Consider the following 18,902-nt stretch of genomic DNA (forward strand, 5'->3'; position numbering starts at 1 on the left):
ATATTAAATGCATCATTCATGCTAGCAAGGACTATAACTTCCTCTCGGCGTGATTCCCCTTTCCTCTTAAATGTGGAGGTGCTGTGCTCGCCAGCATGATAGAAGACTGCTACTGATCAAGCCAAATCTATTCCACGCCTGTGATCTGGAAGATGGATATTTTATACAAGTGTGTGTGCATGTGTGAAGTTGAGATGCACAGGAAGGCTACGGTATGTTATCATCGTTCCAGTGCAAGCAAGTGTTCCTCTGCACACATAATTAATGGAGAGGTAGCACTGCAACAGCAACAGGCCACCAATAACAGACACACGGTCTCAAAAATACATGACTACATGCTGTAAAATTTATTTAGGCTCATTCACGACCTCCGATCAACATTGCTATTGTTTGAAACAAGTTGTTACAGTGGCCATTTTTACTTTGCTCAGTCTACCTTGCTGTCTGTCTGTTGCTTTCTTGTGCACACACACACACACACTGTACTTTCCTGAAATAATTTAGATGCTTATGACTTAAAAAGAGCGAGTCAGCTTTACAGTATCAGTTGCAGTAAGTTTGCGTGATTAATTGACTGGCACGACAGTCAAAAACCACTGAAGCCACGGGCAGATAAACAAACACGAACCCTGCTGATTTGACTCAGAAAGGCATAAGAATATGTATTCGGTATAAAGATGAGTGTACTCTCTTTGTATTTGGGTATGATTTGTTTTGCAAAAACAAGAATTAGAATGTTGGTCAGTCCAGTGTGACGCTTGCTACCTTTAGTGCAAATAGCAAGTAAAGAAAAAGGAAACCACGCACTGATATAGACTCACGCAACTAAACGTGAATGTCGTGCATGGAAATATCCTATGCACCAGGTATAAATATGAGACAGAGGTTCATATAAGATGTAAAGGCTAAACACAGATATGCTTCTAAGGATGAAAAGCAACTGCAACACAGTGCTTTAATACTGCAGGGCAGCATGTTATGAATACATGTTGCATTTTGTAGGCCGATTTGTCACCTCACTCAAATGTTCCTTGAGCATGTCAGCTCCAATTCATGCCCATAATGTGCATTGTACCAAGGAGCTGGCAGAACATTAGCCTGATCTAGAGGGTTGAACATCTTTTGCTGCATATCCTGCGAGTAAAGTGAGCAATGTTTGAGTGGCTGTGGCAGGGGCAGGGGGGCCTCCTGCTCCGTGCAATTGCCCTAGCTTTCCCTCCTCAGCTGACATGCAGTATCACCTGTCAAAGTACTTAGATAATTGGATATGAGAGGGATTGCGGTCTCGCTACTATAACCAATGACACTGTCAGCAGTGTCATTGAGAGCCAGCATCTTCTTGCACTATGGGCCCAGACTGAGGGAAGGGCTGAAGTAAATGTATTTTCAGCTGGCTGACTGAACGGGGAGGGAGATCACAAATCACCTGGCTCAAAGATTTTTTTCACCCAGCCACAGAGAGACTGGCAGTAAATGTTTACAGTTGCGTGTCATGTAAAAATGCTAAAAATATCCTCCCCTCCCGAAAGAATGACTAAGTGTTCTCTTTCAGCCTAAGGACACAACGCGATGAACATCTTAAAGTACATTTTTTTAACAACCAAAACATCACCGGAAAGCTAAGTTTGCCAACCATTGCAGGTTCATATGTGCCACAAGTCTGCCTTTACACAGAATGTGGTACTAAAGCGGAATAGGCCTTAATAAATATTACATCTAATTCAAATCCCCACGATGTCATCATATCAGCATCAAGGTGAAGTCACACAGTGGTCCCACCAGTTGACCAGGAGAATAAAGGTCGTCAGTAAATGGAACCTTACTCTGTCATTTATGTAGTTATTTTAATATTCCTGTCTTATTATACGTGTTCAGACATTTTTTTCATTCCTTTATGTCCCACTTCTTGCCCTTAGGAGATTTCTAGAATAAACGCAATATATATTAATTCTGTTCAAATTATTCCCTGTCTAACAGCTCACCTCACAGCTTGGCCTTATTAGCCAAGGCAAATGGAACTATTGCTCTGAGCAGGGTATATCTAGGTTGCCTCAAGTCAATCCTTTCATGAAAGTTATGGCTCCAATGATTTGGGGTGTTTTTTTTTGTAAGAAAACTGAAGAAACATGAGTGACTTAGAGCATAGAGGGAGAGTATTTACTGGGTCATGTCTTACATTCAGGCTGTCTGTCTCAGTTATCATCATGTTATGAGGAACCAGAGTACAACATCTGAACACAAAGGAGGCAGAAAATAAAAACACATCCATGCGAGCACACACGAGGATGCTACTCACTTTGTTGGCTTAATGAGAGGACTGCTTCCTAAACGAAATGACGGCAGGTCTTCCGTGATTGTTCCCTTTCGCTGAAGAAACTTTTCTGTGAGATCAAACCCTGCGAACACGATTGCAAAGTGTCACCTGATTGAAAGGAGCCAATGTCGAGTTACTTTCAAAACAGTTGGTTCCGTTCAGAACGTACCTGTGATGTCCAACGGACGATCTAAAACATCAGAAAACCTGTAGTCTTCTACACTCAGAGGGGGACATGAGCCATCTAGAGGAAAGCCACAAAGAAGTTGGCTGTGCTGGGTACAGTTCTTCATTTATGTGGAAGCAGTTTTCATTACGATGACAGAAAAGCAAATGACAAATTGAATCGTGAAATGATTTCCACAGTGCATTTGCTTTCGTTTTAAAAACAAAACTTCTTCCACATCAGAGCAGAAAATCAATTCACAGTTGTTTCCATTAATCTTTTAAACTTGAGTTTAAACTTTAAAAAGTCGCCGAAAGAGACAAGACTGTGAGATGTAATTTCGAGGCAAGCCTAGATCTGCTTTGGAGAAAATGAAATGGAGACTGACTTAATGAATACTGATAATCCTACAGGCGAAGCATAAAATTCTGGATCCTGTACACAGGCTTTTTTTTTTTTTTTTTTATAGTCCATAGTTTGGGGTCAAAGCTGTCAGTTTATCATTGTAAATTAATCGTAAAACCAAAACGTTGTAAGATAAATAAGATTAAGATATGTAAAAGATAAAGCTGGTGAGAACAACAAACGCACATACCTGTTTGTTCACCCACTGCCATTCCCAAAGTGCAAGGAATGGAGTTTACAGTCCAAAGGACAGCAGCCCATCTTAACAAGCAAATCATGGCTCCGACACTAGACAGCAGTCCACTTGAAAACCTGGATGCAAACAGAATAGTTTTACAGTTCAGTTCAATTTAATCCTCGTATCTGGTAAAACTGAAATAATGAATGAAACACTTGCCTGACACTAATCAATTTTTCCGCATGCAAGTGCCATCAAACGCAGAACGAATAGACGGAACAGCAGGCACAAGCAAACAATGTGGCGCTGCTGATTTTTATTATACATTTGCTGTTCTGCTGGGTGCAACAGCAACTTCAGTTGGATTCATTCAGCTGACCTGGCACTGAAACAATCTGCTGTCTGTGTGATCATTAAGCAAACTGCGATGGATAGAACTGAGAAGCTGTCACTCCTTCATATTCCACAGAGTTCTATCCGCTCTCTTCAAAGCAGGTGTTTTAATCCTGAAAAACATCCTCCAGATAAGAGTATGCGTTGTATTAGTTTAAGTTGTGTTATTGTGAAATTTAATTTGAACCGTAAATCACATCTGGCTCTCTCTTACTCCCTAAAGCCTCTTTGTGTATTTATTTTAAGCACCTCAGCCACGGGAAAGCACTTCTGTGTAACTTCATTCATTAGCTTTCATGAACACCTGCCACAGAGTGATGAATGAAGATGTCCAAACCGCGGTGCAATCATTATACTTTAAGCTATGTTTATGTTAAGGTTTACTTTACTAGTGAGCCAAGCAGCCTCCTGTTCCCCATAGACAGTTGCTGTAATTCATTAGCTCTGTATGTCATCGCCACAAATTAGCCGTGGAGCTGTGCCGACGCACTTCATCTGTTTAGAATACAATCCGCAACAACAAGCTAAAAACAGCGCAATGGGGAGATATCGCTCTGTCTGATAACGTAAGCTTGCAAGTCGAGGCAGTTTTCATTGTTATTGTACTTTGTCTGCAATGTAATCATCCATCGCTGGGTGTTAAGTCCACTGTACTCAATACATTTTTTCAATCCACGATCACTGATCCCTCATGCACTGTACTAGGTTGTTTGGTTTTAGTAATAATAGAAAAGCCTTGATCTATGTGAGTACTCTATTAACACTCTGTAGTGTTTTGATCTGGAAGCTGTCAGCAGTGTCTTGGTCAAGGACGTCACATCCAGGGATCAAACCTGGAAACCTCCAGTTACAAGTAAGTCTCTCAAACCATTTGACTGTGGTGCCAAACATAATCTTCTGCATTGCTCTCATGCCACTGCGAAGACGGCAAGAATTTTTTTGGGCCAGCGTAATCGTGGAGGGTAAGTCAGCGAAGTATTCGAACAGACAATTCCGACTCAAACAAAACACTTTCAGTAACTTCTGGATTACTTTCCCTGCTAAATAACTGCAGTAGCTGAATACTTCATATTACTATGATGACTGGACAGACAAAGAGGGTAATTTCATGAGAGTTTTTACCCCTGAGGACATTCAAGGACTTGAAAAAGAAGGAAGAACCCCAACAGAGGAATATAATCAGGTTCACATGTGTGTGACTCTGAACAAATGAATTGTTGAAATGAAATCTATTTGGTTTTGTGATTAATCTCTTCAGCCAACAGAGCAGGTTCGATCTGCTCGTGCAGTAACAGAAGTGGCAAATCAGAACTCGCGTGCCTTTTTTCAGCACCTGTAATGTAGTTTTGTGACAACACAACCGCAATCCCATTACAAAGACTGTAATCCTTCCCTCCTTCCTGGTGCACATTCATTTGTTTCCACTGGAGAAGAAACGTCTGAGGCCGAAGTAGACTAATGAACTTGACCTCCACAGACCATAATACACCCAGGACACAAGTTCATTTACACGCACAGTCTCACAAAGTGTGACCAATACTGTTTTTCCTGACACTCTCCTTCTTTAACTGCCACCGTCTTATCTAAATTAATTTTTCCCTCCATGCACGCCACACTTGTGCCTTCTCCCACTGGATCACAAAGTTTTGCATGCGGGCCTTCGCCATCATGGCGCTTTGAGGTAAAGTGACCATGCCACTAACAACCATGCATGGGCCGCAGACTACAGAGGTATCACATTCCTTATCTGTGTGAAGGCGTAATGTTATTCCTGTCATTACTGCAAATGCATGCACCACATGGAGCTCCGAAGCCGAACCCTGCAGTCACACTTATCCTCCATCTCCACACGGCTGGTTCTGATTATTGAGGATTGTGGAGGAGTTAATTGCCACTTTAGGAGCACACGTTGTTTTACCTCATGCAGTTTAGCGTACAGCAATGCTGCTGCACCATCTGCTATGAAAGTGCGTGGATTTCAGCCCTAAATTGGCACAAACTATTTATTTTAATCACACACATCTCACAGTTTGAGGAAACGCCGGACCTTGGAGGGTGAAGTTACTCTACGCTCACTCTCCATCATTCATTCAGTAGTCATAACTTCACTGTAACACTTTGCAATATTCAAAGAAGCGTGTTTCTGCGCGACCGCTGATTGGCTGGGTGGTTTTATTTTTTGATAATTACGGGACGGAGCGGTTGACAGTCTTTCAGTGTCCGGCACATTTCGCACTTTGCTGTTAAGTGATGCAATACGGTACATGTTGACTGCTGCAGAGCGTTCATAAATCAGAAATAACCTGTGCATAAGGCATGTGTCCCGGCTCACAGGCAAGTTAGAGAGATCAAACCATGCCTGCAAAATAACACACTTGAACATCGAGCGGCAAAAGCTGCAGGAGGAGCCCGTTAAAAAGGGATTTCAATAGATTAACACGCTGTTATTTACATTGAGCCGATTTTATGCATTTACTGTGAAATGAATGTGCTCTAGAAGTACTCACAGCTGCTGAGAAAGTTTCCACTAAGGCGAGAAGAAATAAAAAACAGCGCAAAAAGCATAATCCATGTGTGATTACGATCAGTCTTGATTCCGGATTCCAGGACTTGGAAATAAAAGTCACAGTGGGATCGCCTGCCGGATCGCGGTCCTTATTAGTTGCACCGAGTGGCCCTCCCACTCTGTCATTATTACTGAAATGCACTGACAGAGACTTGAGCAAACAACAGGAGCACACACCGAAAGCTTTCACATCAGGGGAAATAAATGCCCAGCGGGGGTTCAAACAAACTCGCTTATTAGACTGAACCAGGTGCGGGAATTAAACCGCGTTTGATGTATTATCATCTCATCAAACTGTTCTGAATACAAGGCCTAATTCGCATGCAATTTGGCTCGGCTTTTAGGTGGCTCCGTGCAGCAAGGGAGAAATAAGTCAAGCTTAAAAGTCAATATCGGAACAATGAAAAAAGTTTTAACATGATTCACCTTGATAGGCGGGGAAAAAAAATAGAGGCAGAACAAACAATCTTACCTGTCTGTTCATCCCGTGATAGCCTACAGCACAGACATTAGGTATGTGTTAGGGGCAGAACAGGCTGGACATGATCACAGATAATAAAGTGGCAGCTCTCAGCTGTAAAGGCAGGCCTAGTGCTCCAGCAGCATACTCCATACACATACAGTACTATTTTAGTCAGAAGACGCCCCTGTCGCAATTCTATACTGCTATATGGAAGGCAACAACTTTACTCTGTCAAATGCTGTAATTCATCCAGCATTCAAAACCCACTGAGGGACTAATTATGCTGCGTGTTTCTTTCCACGTATTAGTGTGTTTGTTAAAACTGAGGCTGAGGCTGAAAACAAGATGTGTCCTGTTTCATGTGTCTTTATCTGAACAGAGAAAATGCTCCAAAAACAGTAATCTTACATAAAACGAGGAGAGATGTACCAGGTTTCAGCTGTTGCTATTTTCTAGCTGTAGTCTCTGGACAGGGAGGTAGAGCAAAAAATTAATATAATAATAACCATACACCTTATTTGTATAACACCTCTCAAACAAGAAATTCAGCTGAACATGTGAATGAGACATTAAGAGAGTAGGAAATACAAATACATTTACAGTACACAAGCACAATGAAACAGATCACTGATACACACACTAATTCCCAAATGTGTGCAAGTTTCCTGTGAGAACATATAATGTTTCACTAGATGGGAGGAAGTTTGAACATTTTTAGGCACTTTGTCCGTTGAAGTTTGTGTTGATTAAGACCCCCCACACAAACAGGTGTTCTGGCACCACACACACACACACACACACATGTAACTGTTTGGACAGATGATTTCAATGCATCCTCCTCGTCACAACATGCACGGACACACACACACAGTGAGAGAGAGACAAGCTTTTCAGTAGTGTGATGAAAGAGAAACAAAGGAAAATGGTTTTTAAGAACAACTGAAGATAAAAAGGAAGCAGATGGCTCTATTTCTTTATGCAAACAGAACCATTTTCACTTTGGAGTTGTTGCATGATTTCTCTCTGTACTTCTTTGGTTTTGTTCCGAGTGAGGGGATGAATTATTTGAATCACCAGCAGCTGTTAATAAGTTAACACAGGAAAAGTTCTATCTTTACTGGATTTTTCTCTTACTGGAATTTCCTTTAAAAAAAAAAAAAAAAAAAAAAAGTGAACACATTACATGAAAGCGGCACTGGTGGGAGTATTTTAATTCAAATATTATGAACATCCATTTAGAGCAAATTGACTGTCTTTTCAGCTGCCGTGCTGATGCATTTATTTTCACTCAGTCCCAGAAGCTGTATCAGCTGCAGCACCGAGTCTGGTAGATCTTTTTAGAACTAACAATGGATTGATAAAAAGGTTGCGCACAGGCATTTAGAAGGACGGCTTATCCATTCAAGAAAAAGGACACCCTCGCCATCTGCAATCAGATTATTTTACATTAGGATTTCTGTAATCTGACATGCCGGGAGGAAATTCCAGCGTCTCTTCAAGATGCCATCTTTTTCGTCTATTCAAAATACTTGAAATAAAATGGTTCAGTGTGAGGTCTGTGGACGGTTAGTTCTGAAAAGAAACAATGTCCCGGTTTCTTCACCTCTATTGTACTGGGGTGGCAGCAGACGTCTCAGCTGTGGATGACTCCATACCTTCGCAAATAAAGAAAGAAACTTTCCAAATGGCTCAGCACCACTTGGAAAATACTTTTTTTCATTTGGGTGAACTGACCCTTTAAGGTTAGGGCAAAGATGCCAGCAGGCCACATCGTGTACCATTTAACAACCACGTCACATATGCTTTCAAAAGAGTTCACATTAGTGTGCATTTAAGGTCTATGTCTTTAATGTCTTTAATCACAAGATCAATTCCTGCCTTCTCATATCCAATGTGTGCAGATACTATGGATTGCACCTTAAAATAAATCTGTCACAGACTGGTCCAGATCGACACACAGCTATGAAAAGCAAGAATTTTAATGAAATTGTGCAAAATTTCAGTGAGTGAGCGTCTTTTGCATTAAGAAAGTAATATGATCCAGAGATACTTATAGTGACAGAGCAAACATATCTGGGAAGTGCACCATCTCTAGCCTGACATCACAGTTAGTCACCTAAATCACCTAAATGTGTGTGCCTTTGCTGTCACTAAAGAGACAGAGTGTGTGTCAGTGAGAAAACAGGCGACGAATGCAACCCACCAATTGCTGCATCAAGGTAAATGTTCCAAGCACGCCAAACTGGAGGGGCATCTTATAAACTCCAAGGTCCCCAAAGCTGACAGGAGGCTCTAGGTTATTGTAGCTTGAGAAGAAGGTGTTAATACGAGAAAGAAAGTAACTGAGGCGACCACAAAATAGGGGAATTCAATTTGTAAGTCTTATCTTAAAAATATTGTTTTTCCAAATGATGGAGTTCATTAGTTGTTATCCAAGTGATGTTTGGATTTCTGACTTCTCCTTTCAATGAGACTTATAATTTTTGATAGAAGTCCAACATAATCTGCTTCACTATCTTTGTTTGGAACACAGTCCTCTACACACAATGCTGTGAAAAGCCATGCTGTTGCTTGGTCGCTGCTCTCTGGGCAAAGACAGAGTGTTTGGGTGTTGAGTGCCAAACCTGTATGAAAAAGGGTGAAATTCCATCATTTGTTAACTTGAATTTAGGGTTGCTGCCACGCTTGTGCCAACCTTAAAATCCTTACTTAATCACATGCTGTCAAAAGTTTTCAGGGTATTTCTTTGACAGTTCCAATGAAAACTGTTCAGGGAGGTCTGGGGATTATCCAGCACAGTAACCAGTGCATTGTTTCCAAAAAGACACATTGCTGTTGATTCGGTGTGAACAGCTGAAATTAAATCCTATTCCCCTGACCTCTGCTCCATTGAATTCCAAACAAAAATCTCAGCATTGTAAAATATTAAAAATGTAATAATTTGGGGTTTTAACTGTTGTATAACAGGACAAGCACAGGCCATGTCCAATGCTGATTTATGGTCATTTTTCATTATTCTTTCACATTTTACAACGCAAATTAACATTTGATCAATACTAATCTTAATCATAAAAAATAATAGAGATATTCAAATAATCAAGCAACATTTCCAACATTTACAAGAAAAGACACAAGGTTCTTTTTTCTTCCTCGTCGATGCTGGAACACAGAAATATGAACTTAACCAGATCTCGGAGGTCAGTAATAAATTCTATTATTTAAAGCTCCTTGTAAAATTGTTTTAAGGGCTGATTTTCTCAAAATTTCTCTCAGGAAAGATGCATGCCTCTAAACCTGTAGTATCTCTGAGGAATTGCCCTTTGAAATACTGTTTTCATGGCATTTCAGCTTTAACAGACAGTTCACACTTGGGTGAAAAGTCAGCTAACAAGGGAGACGCTGGGATGTGGCAAGCAACAGATGGTCGTGCTGTTTCTGACCCCAAGACAAACATTTACATGTTTGGCACCCTCCAGACATGACACAAAAAAAATTTCCAAGACATAATGCCAAAAATTGCCCTTTTAGAGATTTTTCACCCCTGTGATATTCAGAGTCTGTGCACTTAAAGGAACATGTTTTATTCAGAAAGTGCTTTTCTAACATGTTTAAGTGTTAGTTTGTGGCCTCAGTTATTGATTTGCATTTAGTGATACCATTTGAGGTAGCTGTTATTTTACTTAAAAATAAAAGAGCCTAAATTTCAAATACCCCACTTCACCTCTGACAACAATGTGTTTGAGGTTTCTCCGAAAATTCGTCAATCCAGCTGGAATGAAAAATAACAAGCAGATATATTTACCTGACAACACTCAATTTTTGGATATGTCAGACAAGATGAAACAGGACGTCACTTGGCTAACATCTTAGTCTAAACATTCATGTGACATAAGACTCATAGCCTCGTCTGTAAGTTAGCTAAATTAGCAAGAAGCTATGACTTAGCTAACACTAGCTAACTGTTAACTCTTGTTGTAACCTTAACTAAAAGGACTTGTGAAGACATTTTCATTCCCTTTCTCTTGGCTTTATAACACATCTTGATGTTACCACAAAGCTAGCTAATTACCTGTTGCCAGCAGCTGTTCTGAAGTCAGACGATATAGCGGAAACCATTTTTCCATCAAAAAACCTCAAGATGCATTCAACAAAGATTGGGCTGACAGCAAAAATTACATCAACCTTACTTCTGCATGTGTGCGATTTATTACATATATAGCATATTTTAATTTAATTTTATTTATATGTTTATTTATTTTGATGCAAAGTACTTGATTGATATTGATCCACTCACAACTTCTTTCATTTACTCTTTCTCAGCTTGTCTGCTCCCCAGTGGCTGTTAGTGTGCATAACATACAGAAATAGAAAATTTGTCCTGAACCAGGATCAGTAAATGGCCTCCTTTCTGCATAATATTTTGTTTTGGGTGCCTTTGTGACTCAGTATTGTTAGTATTTCCATCAGTAGAGTTCAATGCTGTAGATGTTCTTTGTCAGATTCCCCTGTGGATAAGATACACAGCACACTCTGTGTGGGTGAGATCATCCATTCCACACTGCGGTTCTTAACATCTGCCCGTCTGTCTTGTCTTGTCTTGGCTTGACACAACATTTTGGTGTTATTTTGAGTTGCTTTTCATATTTTGTGAAGGGGGTGGTTTGTTATGGGACACATTTACAGTATATTGATCTGACTCTCAGTGATAGAATTCATGACCTGGACATTGCTTCCAAACAAAATTACTTCTCTGTGATACAGTAGCTGCGGGATAAAGCAGATTTTCAACTCCCCGAGTTTCAGTGTGTCACTGTAAAATCTGTCTATGATTCACTGGTTTCACAATATGGTGTTCAAGAGACCAGAAGCTGCTTACAAACCATCAGGTTTCAGTGTGCTGTCACCAACATCACATGCATCAGCCTGCATTACAGCATCTTTAATGAATCTGTTGATCATGACATAAGGGTTTGGTGAAGCATCTCTTTTGATGTTGAATGCTTCAAGGATATGAATTTTTCTTTAAGTTTGCGGCTCATGGTGTTTCATTATTTGTTCTGCCTCCCTTAATGTAATATAAGTGCATCTCATAATGAAAATGTACTTCAGGTACAACACTCTCCTCTTTGGGGATGTGTGTCTGTGTGCTTGTGTTTCTGCGTGTGTACCATCGTACTTGTAATTGATATAGACAGACCTAAACCAAACAAACACTATTGTTTCGGGCAAGCAGTGGTTTGCCTTGAATGCAAACAGGCTAATCGCTGTTCTCTGATTCTTCATTACACCAGTCAAGTCTCTATTGTTGAAGGGTTTTAAAAGCAAAACACCTGTCCCTTTTACTGGATCATTTACTAAATTGACATATGGCAAAGCACAAGACAAAGACAGCGTACTGTGTGTCACTAATCTGTATGCAGACATAACCATTGATGTGTACCTTTCATGTGCTCATAAAAATCACAAAAGCCATTAAGTAGTCTCATTCATCACATCTGAGAGCTCACCTGGGTATGAAAGCCTCCAATATGTAGACAAAAAAAAAGAAAAAGGCTTAAAAAGATACAATAACATGTCAGTTTGGCCTGCAGCTATGATTCTGTGGGGTAACCTTGAAATATGATCATATAATTGACCCATCTATTGAAAGTTAATGAAAGAAAATCATTTGGTGGCAACCTCATTGGGATCGCTGTGTGGAAGTGACTCTCTTTGATATCAACTCAAAAATTCAGTGGTTTGGAACAGGCCGTATGGTGGATTATTCTGATTAAAGTGTTCAGTCAAAATCACATGTGAGGTGGCATAAATTTAAAATGCAATTCTTATGTCTTGTGACAGTTTAGAATCCATTTCTATAGTGTATAGAATTCAACTCTTCTGATATGCTTATTACAGCAATGGTATTAGGACTGCTTATTTTCATTATCCCTCAGTCTGCTGATTAGGTTCTCCATTAACTGTTTGGTCTACATAAAGTTAGAAAACAGTGAAAAATGCCGTCACAATTTAGAGCCCAAAGTGATGTCATCAAATGTCTTGTTTAGTATGACCGACCAAAACCCAGAGATGTTCAATCAATTGATTTACAGGACATTGCATTGTGGGTGTTCTTCAGCAACCTGCTCTTATGTAATGTTCATGTTATGTTTTGCTGAAGTGACTGACCCAAGTGGTATCAATGACCTTGATAACAATTCCAGGCAGTTAAAACTGAAGCAGCCCCTTGGATGAGAGGCGACATGTGTTCAAGTTTCTACTGCCAAGTCCGGTTGTCCTTGATTCAGCCCTCCTTGGGTAAACATGTTCTTTGCAGAGACCTCAATGTTGTTCTTAGAGCTACTCTCCATCACAGTTTTGGGGTCACAGCCCCTGGTACTCTGTTGACACTCGGAATACTGTAGATTTGACCTTCCACAAATTATGTAGATCTGCTATTAACCTTTGGTATTCCTCTGTCTTCTCATGCTCCTTCTTGCCTTCACTCAGGATTGCCACATTGATTACTGTTCCTGCCTCTCGGTCGTTGTCGACCACCACAGTGTCTGGTTGGTTAGCCAGCACCTGCTTGTCAGTCCGGATCTTGAACTCCCACACCTCGCTACTAAGGGCTGGGCTGTCTCAGGAGCATCTTTTCACAGCCTGCATCTTGGGTCTTGTCTGGTGTGGTAGACCCTTGCCTCAACCTTTCTGGTGCTGAGTGCCTGTTCTTGTGCTGCTATGATCAGAGCCTCTGTGCTGTCCTTTAATCCAGCCTTTTCCAGCCACTGCTAGGTTTTCTCAATATCAACCACATCTTCTGTCTGTTGATGGTACATCCCATGGAGGGGCTTAGTCTTTCATGATGATACCTCCTCTTCTTCCTCAGCGCTCTCAGCTGCCTGATGTGGTCTAATAGCAGTTCATCCTAGGGGGCCTTCTTTCTGATGTCCTAGTGGATGTTCCTCATTTCATCCTGGATAATGGCTCTAATGCTCACCAATCCCCCATATTTTCTTTTATGGCACAGTCTCAGGCTGCCGGACTTCAGGTGGAATGTTTCTGTGTCCTGATATGTGGAGCCTTTATCTCCTTCTTTGGCCATCTTATTATACCAGCTGGGTATCTGACAACTGGTAGGGCATATATGTTGATGGCTTGGATCTTATCCTTCCTGTTGAGCTGGCTCCTCAGGACCTGCCTCACTCTCTGAAAATATTTGCCTATAGCTGACCTCCTTGCTGCCTCCTTGTGGTTTCCATTTGCCTGTGGGTTGCCTGGTACTTGAAACTGTCCAGTATGTCTGTTACCATGCTGTCTGGTAATGCAGTCCCTTTAGTTCTCACCACCTTTGCTCTTTTTGTCCCCATTTGACGGCACTTCAATCTGAATGAGATCCCTATGTTGTCATTATAGATCCTGCTGAGGTGGCTCAGCGAGTTTTGGTCTTGGTCATTCCTGGAAAACTTGATGTCATCCATGTGTAAATACATATATATTTACACACATATACATACTATACATGTGTGAGTGTGTGTTTGTGTGTGTGATGTGTGTGACTAATAATGACAACAACATACACCCACACACCTATCCCACATTCAACCAAATCACTATACTTTATCACTGTATGTGTCAGTTGCATGAGCTCCATTTATTTTTCATATAATTTTCATTTTTAGAATTAAAGGACAAATTTGATAGGGGAGCAAGCACTTCAGGGCCACAGCAATTGGACATATTGGGAGCTATTTCTGCAACTTCTCTTGTGCTCCTCAGCTGAGGTGATAAAGCCAGTTTGAATGTCAGGAAAAAAGAAGAGTGGATTAGAGGTGGATGTGATACTGTAATTTTGCTGCGACAGAAATATCATCCTCAAGAGGAAACATGGAATAGCTAACATGGGTTTTGTGATCTGCACACTGCAAGAACCCCTGCAGCTGACTAGTATCATTATAAAATTTAAAGAAGGATTAAAAAAAAATCATCGACACCAATCAAATGTAAGTAATCTAATCCCTAAATCCTTCTTTGATTGGCAGAAATCTTGACAATTCCCTACCTTTTACTCAGCAAGCCCTGTTTAATAGACTTTGGTACATGGTTTCCATTAGGGCAGATTGCCAAGCTGCATGATAAAGCTATTTGCAGTTTTGAAAGGTTGCATGAATTAAGTAGACCTACCTTCTCTGTGCAAGTGAATAATGGGTTGTGAACGAATTACATTAGTTTAATTAAAATTTTTGAAGTCAGAGGCATAAATGAAGCTCAGATATATGGTTATTGATTTTAGTGAGTTGAATTTGAAAGTGTCCGAACCAATAGTGACCAGCTAATTAACTGGTAAGAATGTTCTTCATTCCAATTAGTAACAGACTAATTTCCTCCTATACAATATAGAGAAGTATTATTTTCACTTTCAGAAACTTCGGAGCCTCAATGTCACTGTGGACCGTTATAGCCTACCCTTTGCAAAAGTAATTACTCAAGCAATAATTTAATTTTGTCTCAATAATTCCAGACATGGTGAAGCATGACTGCACACTCTTAGACTGTTGTAATTTAAGAGACAATATACTCCATAAATGGAGTAGACTTCTCCTGACGCCATGCGCTCAAAAACTGTGAAAAGAAGAATGAAACGACAGCAGTTGCTTTATATTGAGATACCATGGGGTCTGCATGCAAGATAAATTGGATAAAAACTGAAAGAAATGGTGAGTGTGCCTGGCATTTGTGTGGAATCTCTCCATGCATTAAAAAACCCACGCTGACTGTTACACTTCACTTAGAGTCTGGAAAAGTTTATATAATCCCATTGCTGCATAAGTTTGGATCCCCTGCTGAATGAAACAGAAGCTCATACCTCTGAAGAGTCAACTTTTTGAAAATTTGAGTGGTATTGCTATGGATGCATTTTTATACTTCAAATAAGTACATACAGTGGCGTTTAGGGATTCATGGCCCCTCTAGTCATTCAGCTAAAGAATAGAAAAGGCGAAACACCTTAACAAGTTTCTCAAGTCACAGCAGAAATATCTGACAGTGCTGATTTATGTGATATGGTGAGAATCACATTGAAAATGACTCAACATTGTCCATTATATAACACACAACAGGTGGTAGTGAAAAAATATTGGTTTTACAAATTCCTGAGACCCTCGCGGAAATTACAAATGCAAATCACAAGATGGAAGGTGTAGTGATTATTGCCTACAGTGTGTCAGTGTCAAAGCTGACCTCCACTCTCCCACCTCTGCAATCAAAGCCACACATGTTTGAACCAAAGAAGAGCTACAGAAGAGGAAATATAAGCTAGAAAACAGAGAGAAACATGTAGGAGACCAAAGCCAAGAAAGAAAGCTGAATAATTTGTTCTGTAATGTATAGAAAGCAGATCTATGCTCCTCATAAAAGAAACTGGTCAAAAAGATGGAACTTTGCTCATTAACAGTGCACTATTATGTCAGCTGAGGGACTACCTTCAGCTTCAAAGACAGTGGCTGTTTGCTGGTGTGGGCCACTGTGGTGGATAATTGATAGCGAGTATTACCCAAATGTTCTGCCACACTCATGGGAATGCACCTACAGGTGGACTACAACCTAATTTCCTGTGACCTATTTGTACTTTTTCAACAAATTTAAAGCTTAATGAACCAGTTTGGTTTTCCAGATATACTGGACAAATAATATGAGTATGCACCAACTTTATGCCAGTACTACTGTGTGTGATTCTGTCCTTTGTAGACTATTATGTGTGACAGAGGTGCTATATTTAAAAAAGGCATGTGTTAAAATGGTGGTCCAAATGTCTCTCAGGTCAGCTTAAGTGACCCCCTCCCACTGGTGAACTGCATGCCTCCAATTGTCCTTGAAGTGGCCCTCAGGTAAGCCAAAGTGCTCTGTGATTGGCCCACAAATAACTTTGGTTGGCCTAAATGCCTCACTGCTTAGCACAGGTAACACCTTCATGTGTCCTTAGGACAAAAACTGAAGTTTGATCCTAAACATAAACCTAACCCTGCAGGCATAGAGGGGTTTCACCTGCCCTCTATAATCTGTTGATGTCAATTGCTTGTATAGAATATTGGAGATTACAGATATGTGCGTGTCAGTCTTTACATAATTGTATGTAGTGGTGGAAATTTGTTCATTTTCCACTACTGACTGGATAGTACACTATCCTGTAAAGTGTAAGCAAAGTATAAATTTAAGGTACTTTAACATCATCATATTTTATCGTACTTAATACTTTTACTTCAAAATACTTATTTTGTAGACTGAATATTTTATATATAAAACATTTTATCAACTTATAAGATATGATCCATTGTTTAATGAGAATACCTAACACTGTCAAAATTAGCTCAACCTTGACCTTGACAAAAAATTTGCTGACATGTTGATTCATTAGTAATATCAATACAATAATAATAATAGTAATAATGTACGCTACAGTAATATATTATAATCACAAATTTGAAAATCAAAGATCTTTTTGCTGATGATGCTTTTGTAGTTTCACAGTTACACAGTGGTGTTGGTACTTTCATTCATTCATTTGGCTTTTCAATGCCTTATTGCATTGCTGGTAACTACTGATTCTGGTAGAGAGGTATAGTCCCCTGGTATGTGACAGTATTCATGTTGCCTCTCATTACGCTTCCGTCCTGTCCCACTGCCCGGTGAAGCTGTTAAACTCTGCAGGTGAGCAAATGTCTTCTAATCACCAGCACACATACGGACATATCAACGCACAGATGGACTTGTCGCCGCGACGTCACGGCTGCCGCTCTCCTTCCACCGTGGTGACGTCAACAGGAGCACGTGGGTTTGTTATTGCAGGAAGTGAAGATGGCGGCTCAGTCGTTCCTCTCCGAGTCCGCGGCCGGATGGTCTATTTTCACCTTTATACTTTTGGTAAGCAAGTATGAGGTTGTTTAGTGGTTTCATGAAGAAGCAGAGCGTTAAACAGTTCGTTTTAGGTGTTTTAGCAGGTGAACGGGTCGCTTGTTTAACGTGTTGCCAGGCGCGACATGGCTGCGGTGTATTAACGTCAATATTGGCTTTGGATTGGTTTTAGCTAACATTAGCCATGACACACTCACAGGCTGTTGTTTTGTGGAAGCGCTCAATGTAGTATACCTTAATGTTAAATGCCTTTAGGGACAGTGGTGGGTTGATTGGCCTGGTATTCTTACTCTATAATTACAGAAAAATGAACGTCCTCGGCTACATTTTTTCTTAGTAACAGCAACAAACTGTACTTTTTTAACGTGATCCAGTTAGCTTTCACCACAAGGCTTTAAAAGACACTTAACAACAACGTTGCTCTTCAGAATGAATAATTCAGTGCTGCTGGAAAAAAACAAAGGTATGTAGTTATGTAACTTTAGCTTTCTGGTTAGTCACATTTTTTTTACGCTCTTACAGGCTGTGGCTTTCGTAATGCTAAATGAATACCTTGGAAGTTGGTCAGCAAGGTAATCTGCTGCTCAGTTTAGCACTCATTATCTCAGCTGTCATTCAGAGTCACATGGCTAAATCAGAAGCTGTCCAGAAGAGTGCCTGGATGCCAATAAATTGCTCTGCTTCCCTATCCACGACTGGCAGGCCCTTTATTTGAACAAACCTTTCAATGGATCTTATTTGGATGCAAAGCCTGCGTCATTACCTGGCAAAACAAGCAGCCAGAGGCTTAAGGCTGCAGGCCTTTAATTGATCCTGTCTGTGAATGGCAGCCCTTGATCTGAAGGGACTAGTTTTAGCAGTGTCCTCACTTCTTACAGCTTGTGTGCCTGGAATATGACCTTGTCATTTTGAGCCTCTTTTTTCCCGTTGTCTGTCTAATGAGTTTCCTGCCTGTTACAATGACTCTCCCTCTCTTTTTAGTGTTTTTCATGTTTAAGAGCAACAGAATAGATAATCAAATTCATAAACTAGATCAAAGAATTAAGATGGATATACATAACTGTCTGATAAGTTTGCTTCTTATACAAAGTCAACTTTGTGTTATATTCTTCACAATGTTCGTGTGTCTGTGTTCACTCCGGTGGTGAAAGAGGATAAGAGGAGGGAGAATGATGTAATCAGATCAGTTGTTCCAGAGCACCTGCAGTCAGGCTGTTCTCATATAATTCCCTACTTGTTGTGTTAACACTTTGGTCGGGTTGTTTTTGGCAATCAGCAACACACACAGAGACACACACTCAGTCATGTTTCCATCATTTCTGGGTACATTACATAGACTTAGGAGACTTATCTTACCCAGAACCATAACCATTACTTGCCTAACCCTAAACCTTAACCTAACCCTAACCTTAAGCCCAGTCTTCATCCTAAAATGTAATGATGTACGTGCTTGCGGTTTGTCCCCATATGGAAGTCAAGTCCACACAGTGTGACAGTATAAGCACATTTATGTCCCCACAACATGAG

At 40.4% G+C, this 18,902-nt stretch overlaps 2 protein-coding genes across 3 annotated transcripts in view; one reads left to right on the forward strand and one right to left on the reverse strand.

Annotated features, from left to right (window-relative positions):
- The window catches only part of LOC143327771 (uncharacterized), a 96,781-nt gene extending 90,781 nt beyond the window's left edge, over positions 1-6,000 (reverse strand). Inside the window, exons 1-4 of the mRNA XM_076742246.1 lie at positions 5,964-6,000; positions 3,076-3,197; positions 2,484-2,558; positions 2,297-2,396 (exon numbers count right to left, since the gene is read on the reverse strand). Coding sequence (XP_076598361.1) covers positions 2,297-2,396; positions 2,484-2,558; positions 3,076-3,163 — 263 coding nt within the window. The 5' untranslated portion in view covers positions 3,164-3,197; positions 5,964-6,000. The remainder of the gene's footprint in view (positions 1-2,296; positions 2,397-2,483; positions 2,559-3,075; positions 3,198-5,963) is intronic.
- Positions 6,001-17,282: 11,282 nt separating this feature from the next.
- Positions 17,283-18,902, forward strand: part of lmbrd1 (LMBR1 domain containing 1) — a 56,777-nt gene continuing 55,157 nt past the window's right edge. For both annotated transcript variants that reach the window (XM_076742820.1, XM_076742821.1), the window contains exon 1: positions 17,283-17,384. In XM_076742820.1, coding sequence (XP_076598935.1) covers positions 17,319-17,384 — 66 coding nt within the window. In that variant the 5' untranslated portion in view covers positions 17,283-17,318. The remainder of the gene's footprint in view (positions 17,385-18,902) is intronic.

This window comes from Chaetodon auriga, chromosome 11 (assembly GCF_051107435.1).
Source record: "Chaetodon auriga isolate fChaAug3 chromosome 11, fChaAug3.hap1, whole genome shotgun sequence".
NCBI classification, from domain to species: Eukaryota; Metazoa; Chordata; class Actinopteri; order Chaetodontiformes; family Chaetodontidae; genus Chaetodon; species Chaetodon auriga.